The sequence below is a fragment of the Heloderma suspectum genome, chromosome 3, assembly GCF_057233095.1.
Source record: "Heloderma suspectum isolate Gila_16-S chromosome 3, 16-S_ref, whole genome shotgun sequence".
Taxonomy (NCBI): domain Eukaryota; kingdom Metazoa; phylum Chordata; class Lepidosauria; order Squamata; family Helodermatidae; genus Heloderma; species Heloderma suspectum.
In genome coordinates this window covers 176,339,834-176,356,959 of record NC_139460.1, presented here as the reverse complement: position 1 = coordinate 176,356,959, position 17,126 = coordinate 176,339,834, and the positions used below count along the sequence as shown (strand labels likewise).

General features: G+C 43.2%; 1 protein-coding gene across 17 annotated transcripts in view; it reads left to right on the top strand.

Moving 5' to 3' along the window:
* CTBP1 (C-terminal binding protein 1) overlaps positions 1-17,126 on the top strand; it is a 73,153-nt gene that overhangs the window by 32,799 nt on the left and 23,228 nt on the right. For 4 of the 17 annotated variants that reach the window (XM_084844990.1, XM_084844981.1, XM_084844984.1 and 1 more), the window contains 3 exons: positions 3,185-3,274; positions 5,472-5,688; positions 11,791-11,945. In XM_084844990.1, the coding sequence (XP_084701116.1) occupies positions 5,682-5,688; positions 11,791-11,945 (162 nt within the window). In that variant the 5' untranslated portion in view covers positions 3,185-3,274; positions 5,472-5,681. Of the gene's footprint in view, positions 1-3,184; positions 3,275-5,120; positions 5,244-5,471; positions 5,689-11,790; positions 11,946-17,126 lie in introns of all 17 variants that reach the window. The other 13 variants (XM_084844992.1, XM_084844985.1, XM_084844989.1 and 10 more) reach the window with 6 other exon arrangements.

The window sequence follows — 17,126 nt, the reverse complement described above, 5'->3', positions numbered from 1 at the left end:
GGGTAGGACACCTCAGCAGGCGCCAAGAAAGGTGTCTGAGGGCACACTGGTGCCCACAGGTTCTGTGTTGCCTCCCCCTGGTCCCGGGGACATTTCAGGTACAATATTGCCAGAAGAGCAGTTTTTCTGAAGCTGTTTGTATGTGAGGAAGGGCCCTGGCTCAGCGGTAGAGTACATACTTTGTATGCAGAAGGGTCCGGGTTCAGTCTCTGGCATGCCCAGGTAGGGCTGGGAAAGACCCTGTCCGTCACCCTGGATAGCCGCTGCCAGTCAATGTCAACGATGCTGAGCTAGATGGACCCATGGCTTGACAGTTCAAGTCAGCTTGCTATGTTCCCTATGTACCTGCAGTCAGTGGACCTAGTGGTTACTTGGTACATTGTCATAAATGGTCGTCTGAATCCACAACAGTTTCTTTGTTATGCAAGAACGTGCATTGCATTGCATACAAGAATGCCTCCAGCTTTTAGTCATGGAAAGCTTCATACTGTGACTGCTTGTATAGGATTTTGATATGCTCAGATGGAATTGGGGACTAGCTAGTGCGGCGGGAGGGGAGTTGTTTTAAGGAGTAATTTTAAATGTAACTTTTTTTTTCTTTTTCTTTTTACCATTGTAACCAACTGTGCTGTGGTGTTATTCCACTGGAAACATTGCTGCCACAAATAGCAAGTTTAGCCAAGGGGGAGATGAATCACAGTGAAAGCTTTACTAAAAAGAAAAGCTCCAGAACGTAATGTCTCAAGAAAAGAAAAATGCATCTCTTTCTAATTGGATAAATCACCTCTGAGCAGAGTTCTGAATATGCCATGCAGAATCAGATGGTGTTTCATTTCCAGAGAACACCAATGGAGTGCTCAGCTTGTTTTCAGTAGAGCAAACTTGGATTGGGCTGGGTAAGAGTAATGCTGCTGGTCCAAATGCAAGGTCCAAAGCAGAGGCTGTTTTTAGCTTCTAGGTCCCATTCCAGCCCCTTGCATTTTTGCTCCATCCAGCTGTGCAGCTAGTGGGTCTGCATGGGTGGAACCCTTTTCAAAAGACTGTAAGCACACCAATCAGCTGCTTGGCAGGAAGATTCTCTCTCCCACCCCTGCCCGCCTGAGCAGCTGATAGGCACAATTATTGTTCACAGTAAATACAAATAGCGTATAGCATGTCTAATTTTATGTTATTTAGGGTGCAATCTTATTCATGTTTGGACAGAAAAATGTCCTACAAGCCCCAGCATTCCCCAGCCAGCATAGCTGGAGTTGTAGGACTTTTTTTGGGCTAAATTTGCATAAGATTGCACCCATCATTTGTTAATCTTAATGATATATTTTTTAAAAAATAATTGAAGTGCCTTCCAGTTGGTTCTAAAAACCAGTGCCCATTCTGCTAGCCCAAAAGACCATGCAGGGAAAGTTGACTAAAACAAAATGCCTGCTTTAATTGACAAGGTAGAGGAGTATGGAAATCTTGCCCTCCTCTTTTCATTGACAACACAGGAAAAACATTACTTTTCTTGTGCTTTATCAGGTCCTTTGTGGTGTTTGGCTGAACATTTGGGGAAGGAGCCTGGAATATCCCTGAGCAGACCCAACTACAGTGTCACTGTATTTTAGCTGAAACATAAATATAAGTAAATTTATGCATATGTTTTACAGCTGTCATGTCTTTATCCAAAATCTGTGCAAGTAGAATAGAGACCCAAGTTCAAATTTGTACGATCAACACCTGAGAGTGTTTTTTTTTTCTTAATTACAGTGAACTGTCTAATGTTTACCATAGTTGAGTGAGATAAATTCATGATGTGTGCTAAGTGAGAATGTTAATATATTCTTCTGCATTGCACTGTGTTTGTGTTACTTTATGCTACTCTCTTATTTGTTTGGATTTGGTCCCGAAAACAGATGCTTGACCAAAAAAATTGGCGGTGTAGACCCCCCCACGCACGCACCTTTGAACACAAAAACTTATTTTCCTGATATTGGGGTTGGACTTAAAACTCATTTGCACATCCACTTAATACCCAAGAGTGTACCCACATGTCTGCTTTGTCCAGTGATTGAAGTGCCTTTGCAGGTGACAGACACGACAGACACTTGGAAAACAGATGTCAGCTGTGCCTGTCACCATGCTGATTGCTTTTACTTCAAATATAACAAGATCAGCATTTGGCAAAATCAGTAACAGTAGTTCCAAACCTCTGTAACAAGGAGGGAGGGACAAATCTGCCAAGTTTGATTCTGCTCAGTTTCTCATTAAGTTTGTTCTGTTCCATTTCCGCATCAATTTACAAACTTGTTTTTGAAGTACATATGAAAATCTATATGTATTTGTTTACACATTTATCTAATTGTATGAATTTTCATGCACACTTTTCTAAATATACATTTTAAAGCAATTTCCCTAATATAATGTGGTTTTGTGTGCACTTTCCCATTGTATGCATTTTTGTGCATATTTTAGCCTATCATAGACATTTGGGGGGTACATTTTTTATTTCTGAACTGTAACAGAAATCTCAGAAAATATCGCTGTATCTCTGCATTCTGGTTAGTGCATAGGTTTGATAAGTGTGAATTTGATAAGTTTGTCTTAAAATATGAAACCAAAGAATTTCTCAACCTTTCTATGAGCTATTTCCTATTTTGTGTTGAGATTTGCTGGAGATGCTGACATCTGGAGCATTTTAAAAGGACAATTTAAAATAAGAGATTCATTTGCTTCTCGTTGCACCCAGATATGCTAAACAGTAGATGATAAATGGATTACAAACTTTACCTGCATAGAAGAAGCATTTGTGATGGAGGTTATTATGACTGGGACGAAATCCAAAGACCACAGGGGACATATTAGAAGTACAAATGCAAGACTTACCGGAGTCTTCTGCTTACATCCGGTGCCATTGATACCTTTTTTTAAAAAGTGTTTTAAAATGTTTTAATAGCTTATGTCAAAATTAAAAACCCCTTTGATTTATTGCATCTTAAAATGAAGCCTTTTTAAAGGGGACATGCCCATAGGGAACCCTATTAAGAGTGATTGTCTTAAATACTTGTGCACAGTAACTTTTTAGAAATGAAACTCCCTTCTACCTTGTTCCCCCTCCATTTCACACACTTGCTGGTCTGTAATTTATAGGGTTACTCATGAGTGTTGTGCTTTTTTTTTTTTTTTTTGGCATTCATATATTTTTCAGAAAAAGGAGAATTCAAGCATTTGTTTTGAGGAAAAAAAGAAAAAATAAAGAATTTCATGGACTTTGCAAACAGATGTTAGAAAATGAAAGGTAGGTCAAATGTTGGGCCTACAAATCTTAGACTTGCAGAGAGATGTATTAAGAAATTTAATTAATCAGCAGAGAAGTGGCATACAAATGACTTTTAATTTTAGTTCTAAATGGTGTATTTCAGTCAGTTTGGGCGAGGGTTGACATGATATTGGTCAAATCTAGAGAAAGTTAGTTGTGCTTAAATCCTACTGAAATAAATAGAATGTTAGTTTTGACTAATTTATGCCCCATTAATTTCAATGGCACTAGAGACTGAGTGCCTTTGCATTTGGACCATTGTTTAGAAAATGTTACTTTTTAAGACATATGTAACTGATGCAATTTTTAACCTTTTAATTATGTGTGTGTGTGTGTATAATTAAATGCCTAAAACATTTCTAAATTTGCTAAAGATCCCTGGAAAGTTCTTGCCATCATCTGTTGCATTCATCAGAAGCTCAGTGCACGTGGGGTGCTGTAGTCAGATCAAGGTGTGATGGGAATTTGCTTGTGAATGGAGCTTTTGCTTCTGAAATTTGATGACTTATTTGTTCTGTAACTTCCTAGATGATAAGATCATTATTATGAGTTCACACCCTGTATTGATAGTCTGTAGTGCCATAGCTAGTCAGGAGAACGAGGAGAGTAGGACATGTCCTACCTCGTACTCCAATCTTTGTGCTAAATTACGAAGTAATCTAATCACTTTCACATTTCTAACACCTAGATCAGTTGCTTGCACTTGTATGTAGGCAGGATAACACATTTTTAGATATGGAGACAGGATTTACAAAATATGTCATGAATGCTATTAAGCTGTTCTGAAAGGTTCTCTTACATGTTCATTGTATAAAAATGACTATAGGCATTCATTTTTAGTATTTATCACTTGTTAACATTTTGAGTTTTTGATTAGATTTTTTTTTTTTTAATCAGAAGTGTTTCCTGTAGAAAAAGTGTTCACTGCTGATGTCAGTGGTAAAAATCTTTGTCCATATCTTGATTCAAAAAATGTCTAAAATAACTTTTGGAACAATTTGCTTGCCTATATTGGTGAAGTATTGCTGCTTTTCCTTAATACCTTGAAAATATAGCCTGTCACTAAATATGTTTAAATTTTAATCTGTTAAATGGTTAATGATAGCATAGTTTGCGAAATCTCTTAAATGGGTTCACAGCACCTTAAATTACCAGCACTTACCAATGCAGAGGAATGCGGTATCGGTTAAATGTTGCCCTTGGGTCATGTGCTTGCATGGTAGCATGTGTTAGTGATCTGCTTCATCAGTGGTGGTCTGTAGAGTAAAGCTGTTAAATTATTGAATTGTTAGATAAATAATTAAAAATACACTTGGAAAACATTAAGGGCTTAACTTAAACTCCCTAAATCCTGCAAATTCAAAATTAAGGTTTCTCAGTGGATCTTTAGTTCATAATGCTGCAGTGAGCTTTCTGAGACCATGGACTATGCTCAGGTGCTTATTACAAGTAGGGAAAAGGCAGGCCTCCCTATTCCTATGATGCATGTCAGGGCACTTATGCTAGAGGTACTGAACTGCACCATGTACTACTGACTTTAAAAAATGCACACTCTTTCATTACTGAAGAATCGTACAATTACCTCCAAAACATGTTGCACAGTCTTTACAGAGAAAGTACTTTCCAGGTAACTAATATTGCTCTCTGCTGTCATCCCTAATTGTTGTGAACCATCCGGAGAGCTTTGGCTATTGGGGAGTATAGAAATGTAATAAATAAATAAATAAATGTATGATCACAGCCCGCTCCTCTTAGTAAGCTTGTTTTTGACTAACCTTTCAACAAGTCTTGCCTTGCCTTGCCTCCCTTTCTGCTTTCCTTCTAGAAGAGGCATTCAAATGCACTGGCAAAGGTCTTCAAGCAAAAATAAAGAGGTTGTGGGGGAGAGTAATTGTTCCTCCAACCCTTGTGTTCAGCCCTGCTTACCTCTTGCACAGCATATCTATGGGTAGGTGTTAACTTACCCCTAGGCAGTAGGGGGGAAATGGTGACATGTTTGATGCATCAGTATTTATTTGTGGTCTTGTTCTACTGATGTCAGTGGAATGTTAATGGATGATGACAACCTGCAGTTGGAAAGATTCAGTGAGAGCTTTTAAGTTTGAACTTCCTGGCTTTGCAGTTGTCAGACCCTTAATGTTGTCTTACTGTATTTTTTGTGTTTTTTAATTTTTAGTAAAAATTTGAACTCGATCCAAGATACAGAGGTTGCAGTGAATAAGAAGTTTAAAAGCTTTGGTTCAAGATTGCAGGAGGCTGAACAAACAGTTAAAGACATGAGAAGGAGGATCAAATGACAGGTTGCTATATTGCCTTCCAGTACTGAAGATTGTAAATAGCTGAGAAGTGGAATTAATGACTCTGAAACTGAAACCCAGTTTAAGAAATGTCAGGTTGGTAGGGGTTCCTGGAACTCTGGAATTAGTTTACAACTGTTTTTAATCAACATTGACTTTGTATTCAAGGAAATGCTTGTCAAAACATTGAACCTAAACACTAATTTGTGTTTGCGGGTAAACATTTATGTTTTATTCTGGTGTTTTTGCATATTATGTTGTTGTGAGGGTTTGACTTTTAAGATCAGATGTTTGGTTGTCGTAGTTTATGGACCTTTTCAGATGCAACACTAAACTAACACAAGCTTCCTGTTACATTTGAATGTGGGAGAAATGTGGTTAGTTTAAATTGTGGTTTGTTCAAACAAGCTGGGATCAAACTGTGGCTTACGATCGTGGGTTGTTCACCGACCATAGTTTAAACAAACCATTATTCCCACAGTTCAAATGTAATGGGGAGCTGGACTTAGTTTAAACCTGGAAGAAGATGCTTCAGATTTCCTCACAGCTGCACCAGAAGAGAGTAGGGAGCATGTGACCTCAAGGATTGTGTAGGCTTATTCATGTAATGATGAGCTAAACCATTTAGCATTGCATCTGAATTAGCCCTATAAATGGACTTTTCTAGATAAAGAAAAAGTGAACATGGTGTTTCTAAATGCCTTAATTTCCCTCCAGAAACACTGCCTTTAAAAACAATGTGGGGGGAAGAAAGAAACAAATATTTGAGATTCTCATGATGCTGAATTTTTATTCTGCATCTTGTCTGTATTTGCATAAAATTGCAAAACACACTACCCAGGCTGTAGCTTTCCAGCTGATAAAATGTTACCAGTTTCGCTTCCAGGGTCTAACTAGTCATCCACTTGATCTAGGCTGCAAAACATTTTTTTGCAAAACAAAAGTCAGTCGGGTATTCTAGGATACTGATCGGTGGGAGGGAGAGACAGAGGCATAGAGACCGGAATGCACCAGTGAGCGGAGGGAACCTGTTATCTCTGAGATGTTCTCCTTGCTTGCTCTCTTCTGCTGCCTTCCAAGCAGGGCTTAATTGAGAGGTGCCAGGGCTTAAACCTACCTCGGAATCATAGCCTCTGATTTGCGGCCCCTTCCTCCAGTGAGTCATTGAGAAAGTGGTGGGGAAGGCATTCTGCGATGCTTGCAGCCAGTCTACCAATTACAGCTTCATTCTGTAGTAGTGTCCTGGGAAGGCTTGGGTCCAATTAGGTCCTCTTCTAGGGAAGATACTAGAAAAAAACAGCTGAGGAGAAAGTGGAAAAATGAGGGAGAAAGGAACTGAGAAAGAAACACTGAGTGGAGTTGAGGGGGAAAGAGGGATTTGGATTCCAGAAAGACGTTTTTAAAAGAGAACAAAGGTTGTGGAGAAATACTGAGTGATACTATGGGAAGAGAGGATTACACAGTGGAGAATTTTGTGGAAAAAGAAGTAGCCCACAAAAATCTACTAGGCGTTTCACCATGTATAACTACATTAGTAATTTATGGCACACTGATCACCTGAGAAGTAAAAAAACTAACTTTCTTCCAGTTTGCAAAAGCTTCCTTGTCTGGTCTCTGTGAGGTGATTCTTGTTACCCTAGGCAAGTGTCTATTCACAAGCCTGACACAGGAGGAAGTGGCAGCTGAATCCTACATACAGCATGCCCATGGAGAGTGGAAACACGCTTAATGCTTTCTCTTCAGCAACTCCAGTGATGTTTTAAATTGCCAATGGTGACTGCAAACCTGGATTTTTGCTGCCTTGCCCACTACTATGTCAGAATGAATCTCCATAGACATGTATGGAGAAAGGGACAAGATGTGTTAAGAGATGTTGTGATATCCAGGGCCACTGACTGAGCATCATATCTATGTGGCGATTTGGACCTGTACTTTCCCATTATACAAGTCCAACCAGGGGAGGGAAGAACCAGGGGAGAGCAGAAAAACAGATGAGGAAGGGAGAGCGAAGACAGAAGTGGTGAAGGACTGACTATATGATGATGTAATACATAATGTACTAGAGGACAGATATATTCAAGCTGAAAATAATGTATAAGATAAAAGTGGGGCCCCTGTTTCCAGTTGGGTTTAAAAGTGGGCTTTAAATCTGAAAATATTGAAGGCCGCTGTACTGTTCGGCTACTCCATGCTGACTCTGAGATGGCTGTTTTCCGGCCATCTCAGTTCTGATCTTGGTTGACAGATTGTAAACATACTCACAATTTATATTTATAGTTTATAGTTGCATAGTAAACCCAGAAATGTTTTGTACCATTAAAACCTCTCTGTGACGAAGGAAGTGGAGTTTTTGCTAGCTAGAGGAAGCTTCCTTTGCTTTTTGCAGCTTCTAAATACTGTAGGAAGCAAAGGCTGTGGCAAGTTAATTTTTAACTGAGTGTAATTATAGCTATGTTTTGTATTTTAGATGTTGTTGGTTGTCGCACTGGGCTTTAATTCTAAATGTATGTATTATTGCTAGTCCCTTGGACCCTAAGCAAGTAATACAAATCTGTGTATCCATTATGATTTCCAACTCTGCCCATTCTTGATCAGTAGTTGTCTGGAATAGTTTATTTGAGTTTAGTTGTAGTATATCTGAGTGTGTGATGCAAAAAGTATCATGTTTTTCATAAGTTTCATGTATTTAGATAATCCTAGGCCAGAGCTTGTGAATGTGCTCTCTTCTGGGATGCTGCTTATAACCAAAACTCATGACCAAAACTCAGAAGTAATAGCAAAGATCAAGTAAATAGAGGGGATCTTTGGGCGCATTTGTGTGTTGTGACTGCCATCTGTGCAAACAATGATGGCTAGATATAAAAGACAGGTATTAAAAGTTTCCGAGGAGGAGGAGGGAGGCAAAGCGTCAAAGCTAGTCCAAGGCTTGGCAGAGAAAGCATCCCCCCTACCTCCATCAAGCAGCCACTTGCAACTCCGCAAGCTAGGACATTTATGTATGTATATACATAATGTATGTATGTGGAGGGCCTTTTCTGTGGTGGCCCCCACTCTGTGGAACTCCCTCCCTAGGGAACTCCGCCATGCCCCCTCTTTAATGAATTTCCGTCGTGCATTAAAAACGTGGTTGTTCAGGCAGGCATTTGGGGTGGGTTAGGGTATTTTAGAAAATGTTTTTATTGTAGAATTTTATTGTTTTAAACTGTTTTATTGTACGCTGTACATCGCCTAGAGTGGCTGGGTGACAAGCCAGATGGGCGATTAATAAATTTAATAATAAATAAATAAATATGTATGTATGTATTTATTTACAATATTTATGTACCACTCCACATCAGAAGATTTTGGAGCGGTGAACAACATGATAAAAGAATAAAACAACATTGGCAAGTCTGGAGATTGTTGCTGGCTAACCATGTTGGGTCTGAAGGAGCTAGGTTTGTCCTGCCCCTTTTCCATCCCACAGCAATGACAGATCTGAATGACTGATGGGATAGTGAAAAGGTGGGAAGAATTCTTTTCCATAATTTGAGTCACTGTCACTACTACTGTCATAGGTGGAATAGAATGGGGGATCAGGCCTAGACCAGCTGCAGTAATCTGTCCATAGTGCGGACAGTGGCTTCTGATGGTATTTCAGCAAAGCTGAACAGGGAGAACAATGTTGTGTTACACCAAGCCATCCAGTGGTCTGGCAGTGCAAAAATACCCCCTCTCCCAGTTAATCCTGGATCCTGTATGGCTGTCCCAGTCTCTAGCACAGCCTGGAAGGCATGATGGCAGCTGCTTTTGTGGCCAACGGGAACTTACACTGCTCATAGACACTGCTGCTGAGGAACAAGTCTAGGCCTCAGGAACCTCAGAAGTGAGTTGCGGATGGGTAAGAAGAACATGGAACACTGCACATCTTAACTGTGTCCTGCTGTGGCTGGTTCAGGCTCAGTCCTGAGGCAGTATATGGGGCAAATCCATCTCAAAGATCAAAAGTCAGACGCACAGGCAAACAGTCCGATGGAAGCACAATCCAAGAGTCAGGGTCTTATCAGGAATCCAGGGATCAGCAGCATGCAGGATCAGTTCAAGGAAAAGCAAAGTACTGAGAGCTGAAATAAGGTGTTTTTCCAGCAGCCCTCCGTGCTGAGGACTGTGAAGCTTATAAGCTGGAACTTCCAGGTCCCCACCCAGGACTCCGCTCCAGCACATTGGAGGCGTCTGGAATTCCTCCTCAGTAGGGCCCTACTCACAAGTAGGGCCCTACTCACAAGGAGTCCTTTACTCATGAGGAGCCTTCCTTCCAGATCAGGGGTTCTGCTCTGCCTCTTGAGATGCCACCACTTTGGGGGCTTAGGTGACTAAGGGACTTGACCTCTGACTCACAGGTGGAGTTTCCCTCCTCTTGGGGGATGTACCTGCAGCCATCTCCCCTAAGGGCCCAAGTTCCTCCCATGGGCTGCTCTTTGTATCTGGGAGCTCTAGCTCGTCTTCTGAAGAGGATTCCTTCAGTGGGGGCATGATACTCTGGTACATAGCAGAACATGAACCACTGTTTAAAAAATTAAGTATTATGTCCGAATAACCGCAGTCATATTTTGGCTACTAAATAGACTATGAAACTGTGGTAAGAAGCTGCTTAAGAAATCATGGTTAGTATTAGCTATGTACTAAACCATGGACTGCCTGTCCAGACTGCATTAAACTTTATTTTAAAACAAAAAAGCTAGCTTGTTAATGTGAAAGGCCCAGAGACAGAGCAGATAGGGCTGTTCACGATAATCCTGAAGACACTGGTTTCATGTTTAGCCTAGTTTCTTAATAGGTACTTGCCTGCATTCCTCCACCTTTCAGGAGGAACATTGTGGAAGCTGAACTTGGTTAGAGGTAGTACTGATGCTGACCAGCTGTGGCCTCTTGTACCATTGGCTTGCTAAACCATCCCCATTCCCCCCACCCCATCTAAGTGATTCAAAGCATGTTCCTCTTTCTAGTGTGTATTAACATGGAGAAAAGCTGTATTCCTTTTTTTAACCTAGCAAAATAAGCATCATTTTTTAAAAGAAAAAATGGGGATGGTTCTAAATCATAGAACCCCCCCAGACACAAATCCCTTTTCAATATGCAGAAATTCAAAATGAAGCTTTGAAAGCATTCCATGGTGTTCATTGACTCATGACCATTTATTATTACCCGGAAAGCCTCAGGCCCAGAGGCCAAATCCAGTCCTCCATGGTTCCCCAGAAGGCCACCCCCTTTCCCCCCAACAGCTGATGGTTTGGTGGCTTCCTGGCTTCTGTGCAGTCCCCCCCCCCATTCTAAAACATTGAAATGCCTCAGTAAGTGCTTTGAGCTACAACATGCTGGCATTTTTTGTATTTTTGGCCCCACCCTGTTTCCCTTTGGCCCCACCCATCACTGGGATGCTGCCCCCAAGAGCTTCTCCGAAATTGAATTGGGCCCTCAAGCCAAAAGAGTTTTCCCACCCCCTGCATTGGAATGTCACCAGTACCCTGCCTTTTTTGATTATTCGTTTTTCTCGTTCTGTCATGTGTACCTATTCACTACTTCTAGGGTTGCTTATCTGTGCAATGTAGTGTGTTTTTGGGGTGTTCAATAATGTCTTGAGTTTCTCTCATGACATGAACTCTACTGAAAAATGGAAGTATCCCTTTATTGAAGCTTTGCAAATAAGACTACAAAAATTACTAACCTGCTTGACCCCATGTGCCTCTGTTAGTTGTCTGTGGGCTAAGTGGAGAGGTTGTGGGTACAGCTTCTCTGCCTGATCACCTGGATTTTTACTTGCCACAGGTGTCCAGGTGAGGGGCTCTTGACATGCCAACTTTATAATCAGTGCAATGAGAAAATATCCTCAGTGACTCCTTGTATTGTGGCTTTGCGGTGTTCTGTTTTTTCTGCTGTACATGGGCTGCAGTTGGGGACAGTTCCAGTATTCTGTTTTCTAATAGAAAAACTCGGGTCAGATTTGGCTGAATACACCAACTGATGCAGTGGCATAAATTCAGCCAATTACTGACTTTTTAAGCATCCTTTTCTTTGCTTCTACTGATCAGAATTCCATTTCTGTTTCCCTTCCATGGTCTTTATCAGACTAGAAAAATACCCAAATATTTTGTTTGCATTATCTCACATTAACATGGATGTTAGTGTATTTATAAAGCATTGTTTCCCTTTTTATTTTAGGCATTCGACCACCAATCATGAATGGGCCCATGCACCCACGCCCTTTGGTAGCACTGCTGGATGGCCGGGACTGTACAGTAGAAATGCCAATCCTGAAGGATGTAGCTACCGTTGCATTTTGTGATGCACAGTCTACACAAGAAATCCACGAAAAGGTAATGCTGAAAATGTCTTTAAATACCTATATCTGTAATACACAGAAAATGTATTCTTACTAATGCAACAGAAGATCATGTGGCCCTGTCACTTTTGCATAGTTGCATTACACTTCCTCATATGTGTAAGTCAGTACCTGAACTGAGGAGTACAAGTATGACAGAGCTGCAATGTCAGCCCTGGCAAACGCCAGCCATATTTGGGACCCACCAATGGCCTGGCCCTGGACAAGCTCTTTCTGGTTGGGAAAGATAGCCCCTGGCTATGAGATGCAGGTCCCAGGTGCTCTCCTCTCTAGTTGGGTACTTTATGACTACTCCAGTTAATTGCAACAGTAGAGAGAGAAGCGTAAGCAGCCTAGGTTAAGTGAGGATTTCAAGCTGATTTAGTAATTATGACTATGAAACCAGAAATTCTGGTTTAATACATGCAGATCTTCAGAGGTTCTTTTTTATCATTTATCATCGCACTGGCCTAACTTACAGTGCTCTTTCTTGCAGAAAATGTTGAGATAGTGTACAAGAAGTGTTTTGAACCCTTGAAATATCCTCTGTAAATGCTAAATATTTCTGTTTTTGAGCAGCCCCATAGTAGCCATATGAAAAAACTGTACACCAGGCAGCTGTGGATCTTTCCATAGTTGCAGTGGCTTGAAAAGGGGCTACAGCTGACCCTTGTAACATAGCCAGTTTAGACTAAAGTGTCTCTGCTCGGCCCTATACCCACATGCATGTCTGCATGAAGAAAATAAATTATTATTATTATTATTAAATTTATTAATTGCCCATCTGGCTGGTCACCCAGCCACTCTGGGCGATGTACAGCATACAATAAAACAGTTTAAAACAATAAAAATCTACAATAAAAACATTTTCTGAAATACCCTAACCCACCCCAAATGCCTGCCTGAACAACCACGACGGGTTTTTAATGCACGACGGAAGCTCATTAAAGAGGGGGCATGACAGATTTCCCTAGGGAGGGAGTTCCACAGAGTGGGGCCACCACAGAAAAGGCCCTCTCCCTCGTCCCCTCCAGTCTAGCTGTCCTGGCTGATGGGACAGAGAGAAGGCCATCCGAGGCTGATCTTGTTAAGCGGCCTGTCTAGTGCTGTTGGAGGCGCTCCTTAAGATAGGCTGGGCCGGAACCATGTAGGGTTTTAAAGGTCAAAACCAACACCTTGAATTTGGCCCGGAAAACAACTGGTAACCAGTGCAACTCCTTCAGCACTGGAGTGATGTGATCTCGCCGGCGGCTGCCTTTAATCAGGCGAGCCGCCACCTTCTGTACCAGCTGCAGCTTCCGAACTGTCTTCAAGGGTAACCCAACGTAGAGCGCATTACAGTAGTCTAAACGAGAGGAGACCAGGGCATGTACTACCGATGGGAGCAGATGGTCGGGAAGGAAGGGGTGCAGCTGCCATATCAGATGGATTTGATACAGTGCTGTCCGGCTCACAGCTGACACCTGAGCCTCCATGGACAGCTGGGAGTCCAAAATGACCCCCAGGCTGCGGACCTGGTCTTTCAAGGGTAGCCGTACCCCATTCAACACCAGGTCAACATCCCTCAGCCTCCTCTTGTCTCCCACTAACAGTACCTCGGTCTTGTCAGGGTTCAGCTTCAGCTTATTCCTCCCCATCCAGCCACTCACCGTCTCCAGACATTTGGACAGGGATTCTACGGCCAAACATGGTGAAGATTTGAATGAGAGGTAGAGCTGCGTGTCATCTGCATATTGATGACACTGCACCCCAAACCTCCTGATGATAGCCCCCAGCGGCTTCACATAGATATTAAATAACATCGGGGAGAGGATGGAACCCTGTGGCACCCCACAAGTGAGTGGCCATGGGTCTGAAACCTCCTCTCCCAGTGCTACCCTCTGGTACCTGCCAGAGAGGAAGGACCAGAACCACCGCAATATGGTGTCTCCAATGCCCAACCCCTCCAGTGGTCCAGGAGGATACCGTGGTCAACGGTATCAAAAGCCACTGAGAGGTCAAGGAGAACAAAGAAGGAGCATTCACCCCTATCCAGAGCCCTCCTCATATCATCTACCAAGGTGACCAAGGCCGTTCTGTCCCATGCCCAAGCCTGAAGCCTGACTGAAATGGGTCAAGATAATCAGTTTCTTCCAAGTGTGCCTTCAACTGCATCGCCACCACCCTCTCAATCATCTTGCCCCAAAATGGCAGATTTGAGACTGGGCGAAAGTTGTTCAGAACTTGGGGATCCAAGGAGGGCTTCTTTAAGAGCGGTCTTATCACTGCCTCCTTGAGGGCTGATGGCATCACTCCTTCCTCAAGGGAGGCATTCACCACCGCCCTGATCTCCTCACCCAGTCTCTCTCTGCAGCCCATAATGAGCCAAGATGGGCAAGGATCAAGTAAGCAGGTGGTCGGCCTTACAGATGAAAGCTCCTTGTCCACTTCATCAGGAGGAAGAAGGTGGAACCGATCCCACAAAACCGGTTTGCCACAGGCCGCCTCTTGCTCACTAACTGTATCCACATCGTGCAGAGTAACACACCTAATCTGATCAATTTTATCTGCAAAGTGCCTTGCCAAGGCCTCACAGGAGGCCTTAGAATGCTCCAGTGGTTCTGGAGCCACAGGACCGACCAGGCTCCGGACCACTTGGAACAGCCTCCTGGGACAGCACTCTGCAGACGCGATAGAGGCAGCATAATATTCCTTTTTTGCTGCCTTCACCACCACGTGATAGGCTGAAGATACAGCTCTAGCCTGTGTCTGATCGTCTTTGGAGCGAGACTTCCGCCACCGGCGCTCTAGCTGTCTCAACTCCTGTTTCAGAGCTCGTAACCGCGGATTGAACCATGGTGCAGTCCGAGCCCTGTTCAGGGGGAGAGGGCGTTTCGGAGCCACCTGATCTAATGCCCCAGTGATTGTGGCATTCCAGACACCCACCAGGGTCTCGACCGAGTGGCCATTGGCGTGCCCCAGAGAATCCCCAAGCGCGTTCAGGAATCCATTTGGATCCATAAGACGCCTGGGGCGGACCATTTTAATGGGTCCTCCACCCCTGTGGAGGGGTTGTGGAACCGAGAAGTCCAACATTACCAGATAGTGATCTGACCATGACAAGGGGGTGGTGGATATACCCCCGACTTCCAGATCACTCCCCGCTTCTCCAGAAACAAACACAAGGTCTAGTGCATGACCGGCTACATGGGTGGGCCCAGTTAGAATATGGTGCAGCTCCCAGGAGGCCATGGTCTCCATGAAGTCCCGAAGTGCTCCTGTGAGGATGGCCTCCGAATGTACGTTGAAGTCCCCCAACACCAATAAGTTAGGGGACTGTACAATGGGAAACAGTCCTGAGCTATCCATATAATTGCCAGTCTGTCTGATGTGGGATGTCATAAGAAACATTACTTTCTCACTGAAGGAATTAGTATAATTTCTATACATTGTTAATGGGTGACCTTTCCAGAGAAATGTCAAATTTATTTCCTCTAATAAGTGGAAGTGTGCTCCCAAGATGTTGACAGCATCTCACAGGATCATTTGCTTTAGACTGTACCTTGTCAAAAGCACTCAAATATTTCCAGATGTTTCCTGTCCAATATGGGTGACTGACCTTTGAATCGGAGGTTGCCAGAGTTGAGCTATGATATTTGGAAGACATTTAATGATGTGCCATGATCTCATTCAGTGGAGGGGAGGGTATTATGGAATGTGTCATTTCTCCCATCTTGCTTAGGGGCAGGGCTACTCAAAGACATCCCTTCTAGATGAACATGATGTTTTGCTCAACTTCAGGGGCACCAACACAGTTGTTTCCAACATGTGTGGAATCAGGTAGGTCTCTGGTCTACAGAGGAGCTGTGTTCAGTGAAGCAGCAGGGACAACACCTGGAATGCAAACGGTGAAAAACTTGGATCAGATTTGGTTGAATATACAGAAGAATTAATGTCAGAACCTATGAAATAATGGTGATGGTGGCAAATAAGTCATTTTTCTTCTCAGTTTATGAAGTATCATCCATTCGTTTAAAGAAGCAAGAGACTTGGGTATGGCCGAGGGTGGTAGAATTGTAAGAGCAATGGCCACAGGCAGAAATGTACCTGGCTTATTAGATCCTTGAAAAGTAGTATTCCTGACTCACACTCTGAGCCCTTGGGTGACTCACACTCTGCCCTATGGGACCCTGTTAAGTACTGCAGAGTTTGACCTTGTCCCCAAGATGAATATACGTATGAAACTGCTGGGTAAGATCATGCAGTGCTACAGAGTGCAAGACCTTTGGTATGCTTTTGACAACCAGCTCTGTGTTTCATTCTCTGCCAACTTGGTAGTAGCAGTCTCAGTTGTGAATTAGGCTTTGAGCCTTACAATGGGACAGCTTGGGGTGAACAAACTAAGCCTGCATCCAGTTAAGACAGAGAAGGTGGTGGTGGTGGGATGGTCCACTTGATCTTTAGGCAGTGGAATCGACTGTCCTTGCAGAGCAGTTTCAAAGCCTGGGAGCACTTCTGGTATTGTTAAGACACTCAGGTACCAGCTTGTCAGGATTCCCCTTTGCCCCTGCTGTAAACTTCAGAACCCAAATCAAAACACAGACAAGAGGCTTCAATTCTCGGCTTCTACTCCACTACTTCAATGGGTCATACAGATGCAAATGGTCAGTGACTCACAGTCTCCAAAAGAAACACCTTCAGGGAGTTCAAAGGAAAGCTACGAAAGAAAGTTGCCCACTGTTTGAAGAAAAAGCTGCTATTCTAATTTAAGCGGTGGGGGGATCTCCCCCTCTCTCATGAAGACTCTAAGCGCAGCTGTTCCCGCTGGGCCAATCGGGCAGACGGTCTAAGCTCCGCCCCGCCATCTCTCTCTTGGCTCTGCGTCTGCTCCTGGCGTCTTAAGAATTCAGGCTCTCCAAACCCCACCTCTCCCTGTTCACTATCTCTCACAGGGGTGTGTGAAGAGAGGCCCTCTCTGTCCAGCTGGGCCTTTGAAGCCCACAGAGTCTGTGTCTCTATCTCTGGACAAGCCTGGGAAATTTCCTCCCCCACCTCCTGCTATTCCTTTTCAGAATCTGAGCCACTCTGCCACTCCCTGTGCTCAGAGGCAACCCTGGCACAGCTCTGTCCAGGGTTACTTATCAGCTTAATCAGTTTGTGCCCCTTTCTGGAGAACAGGAAGTTTGCCACAGTTCCG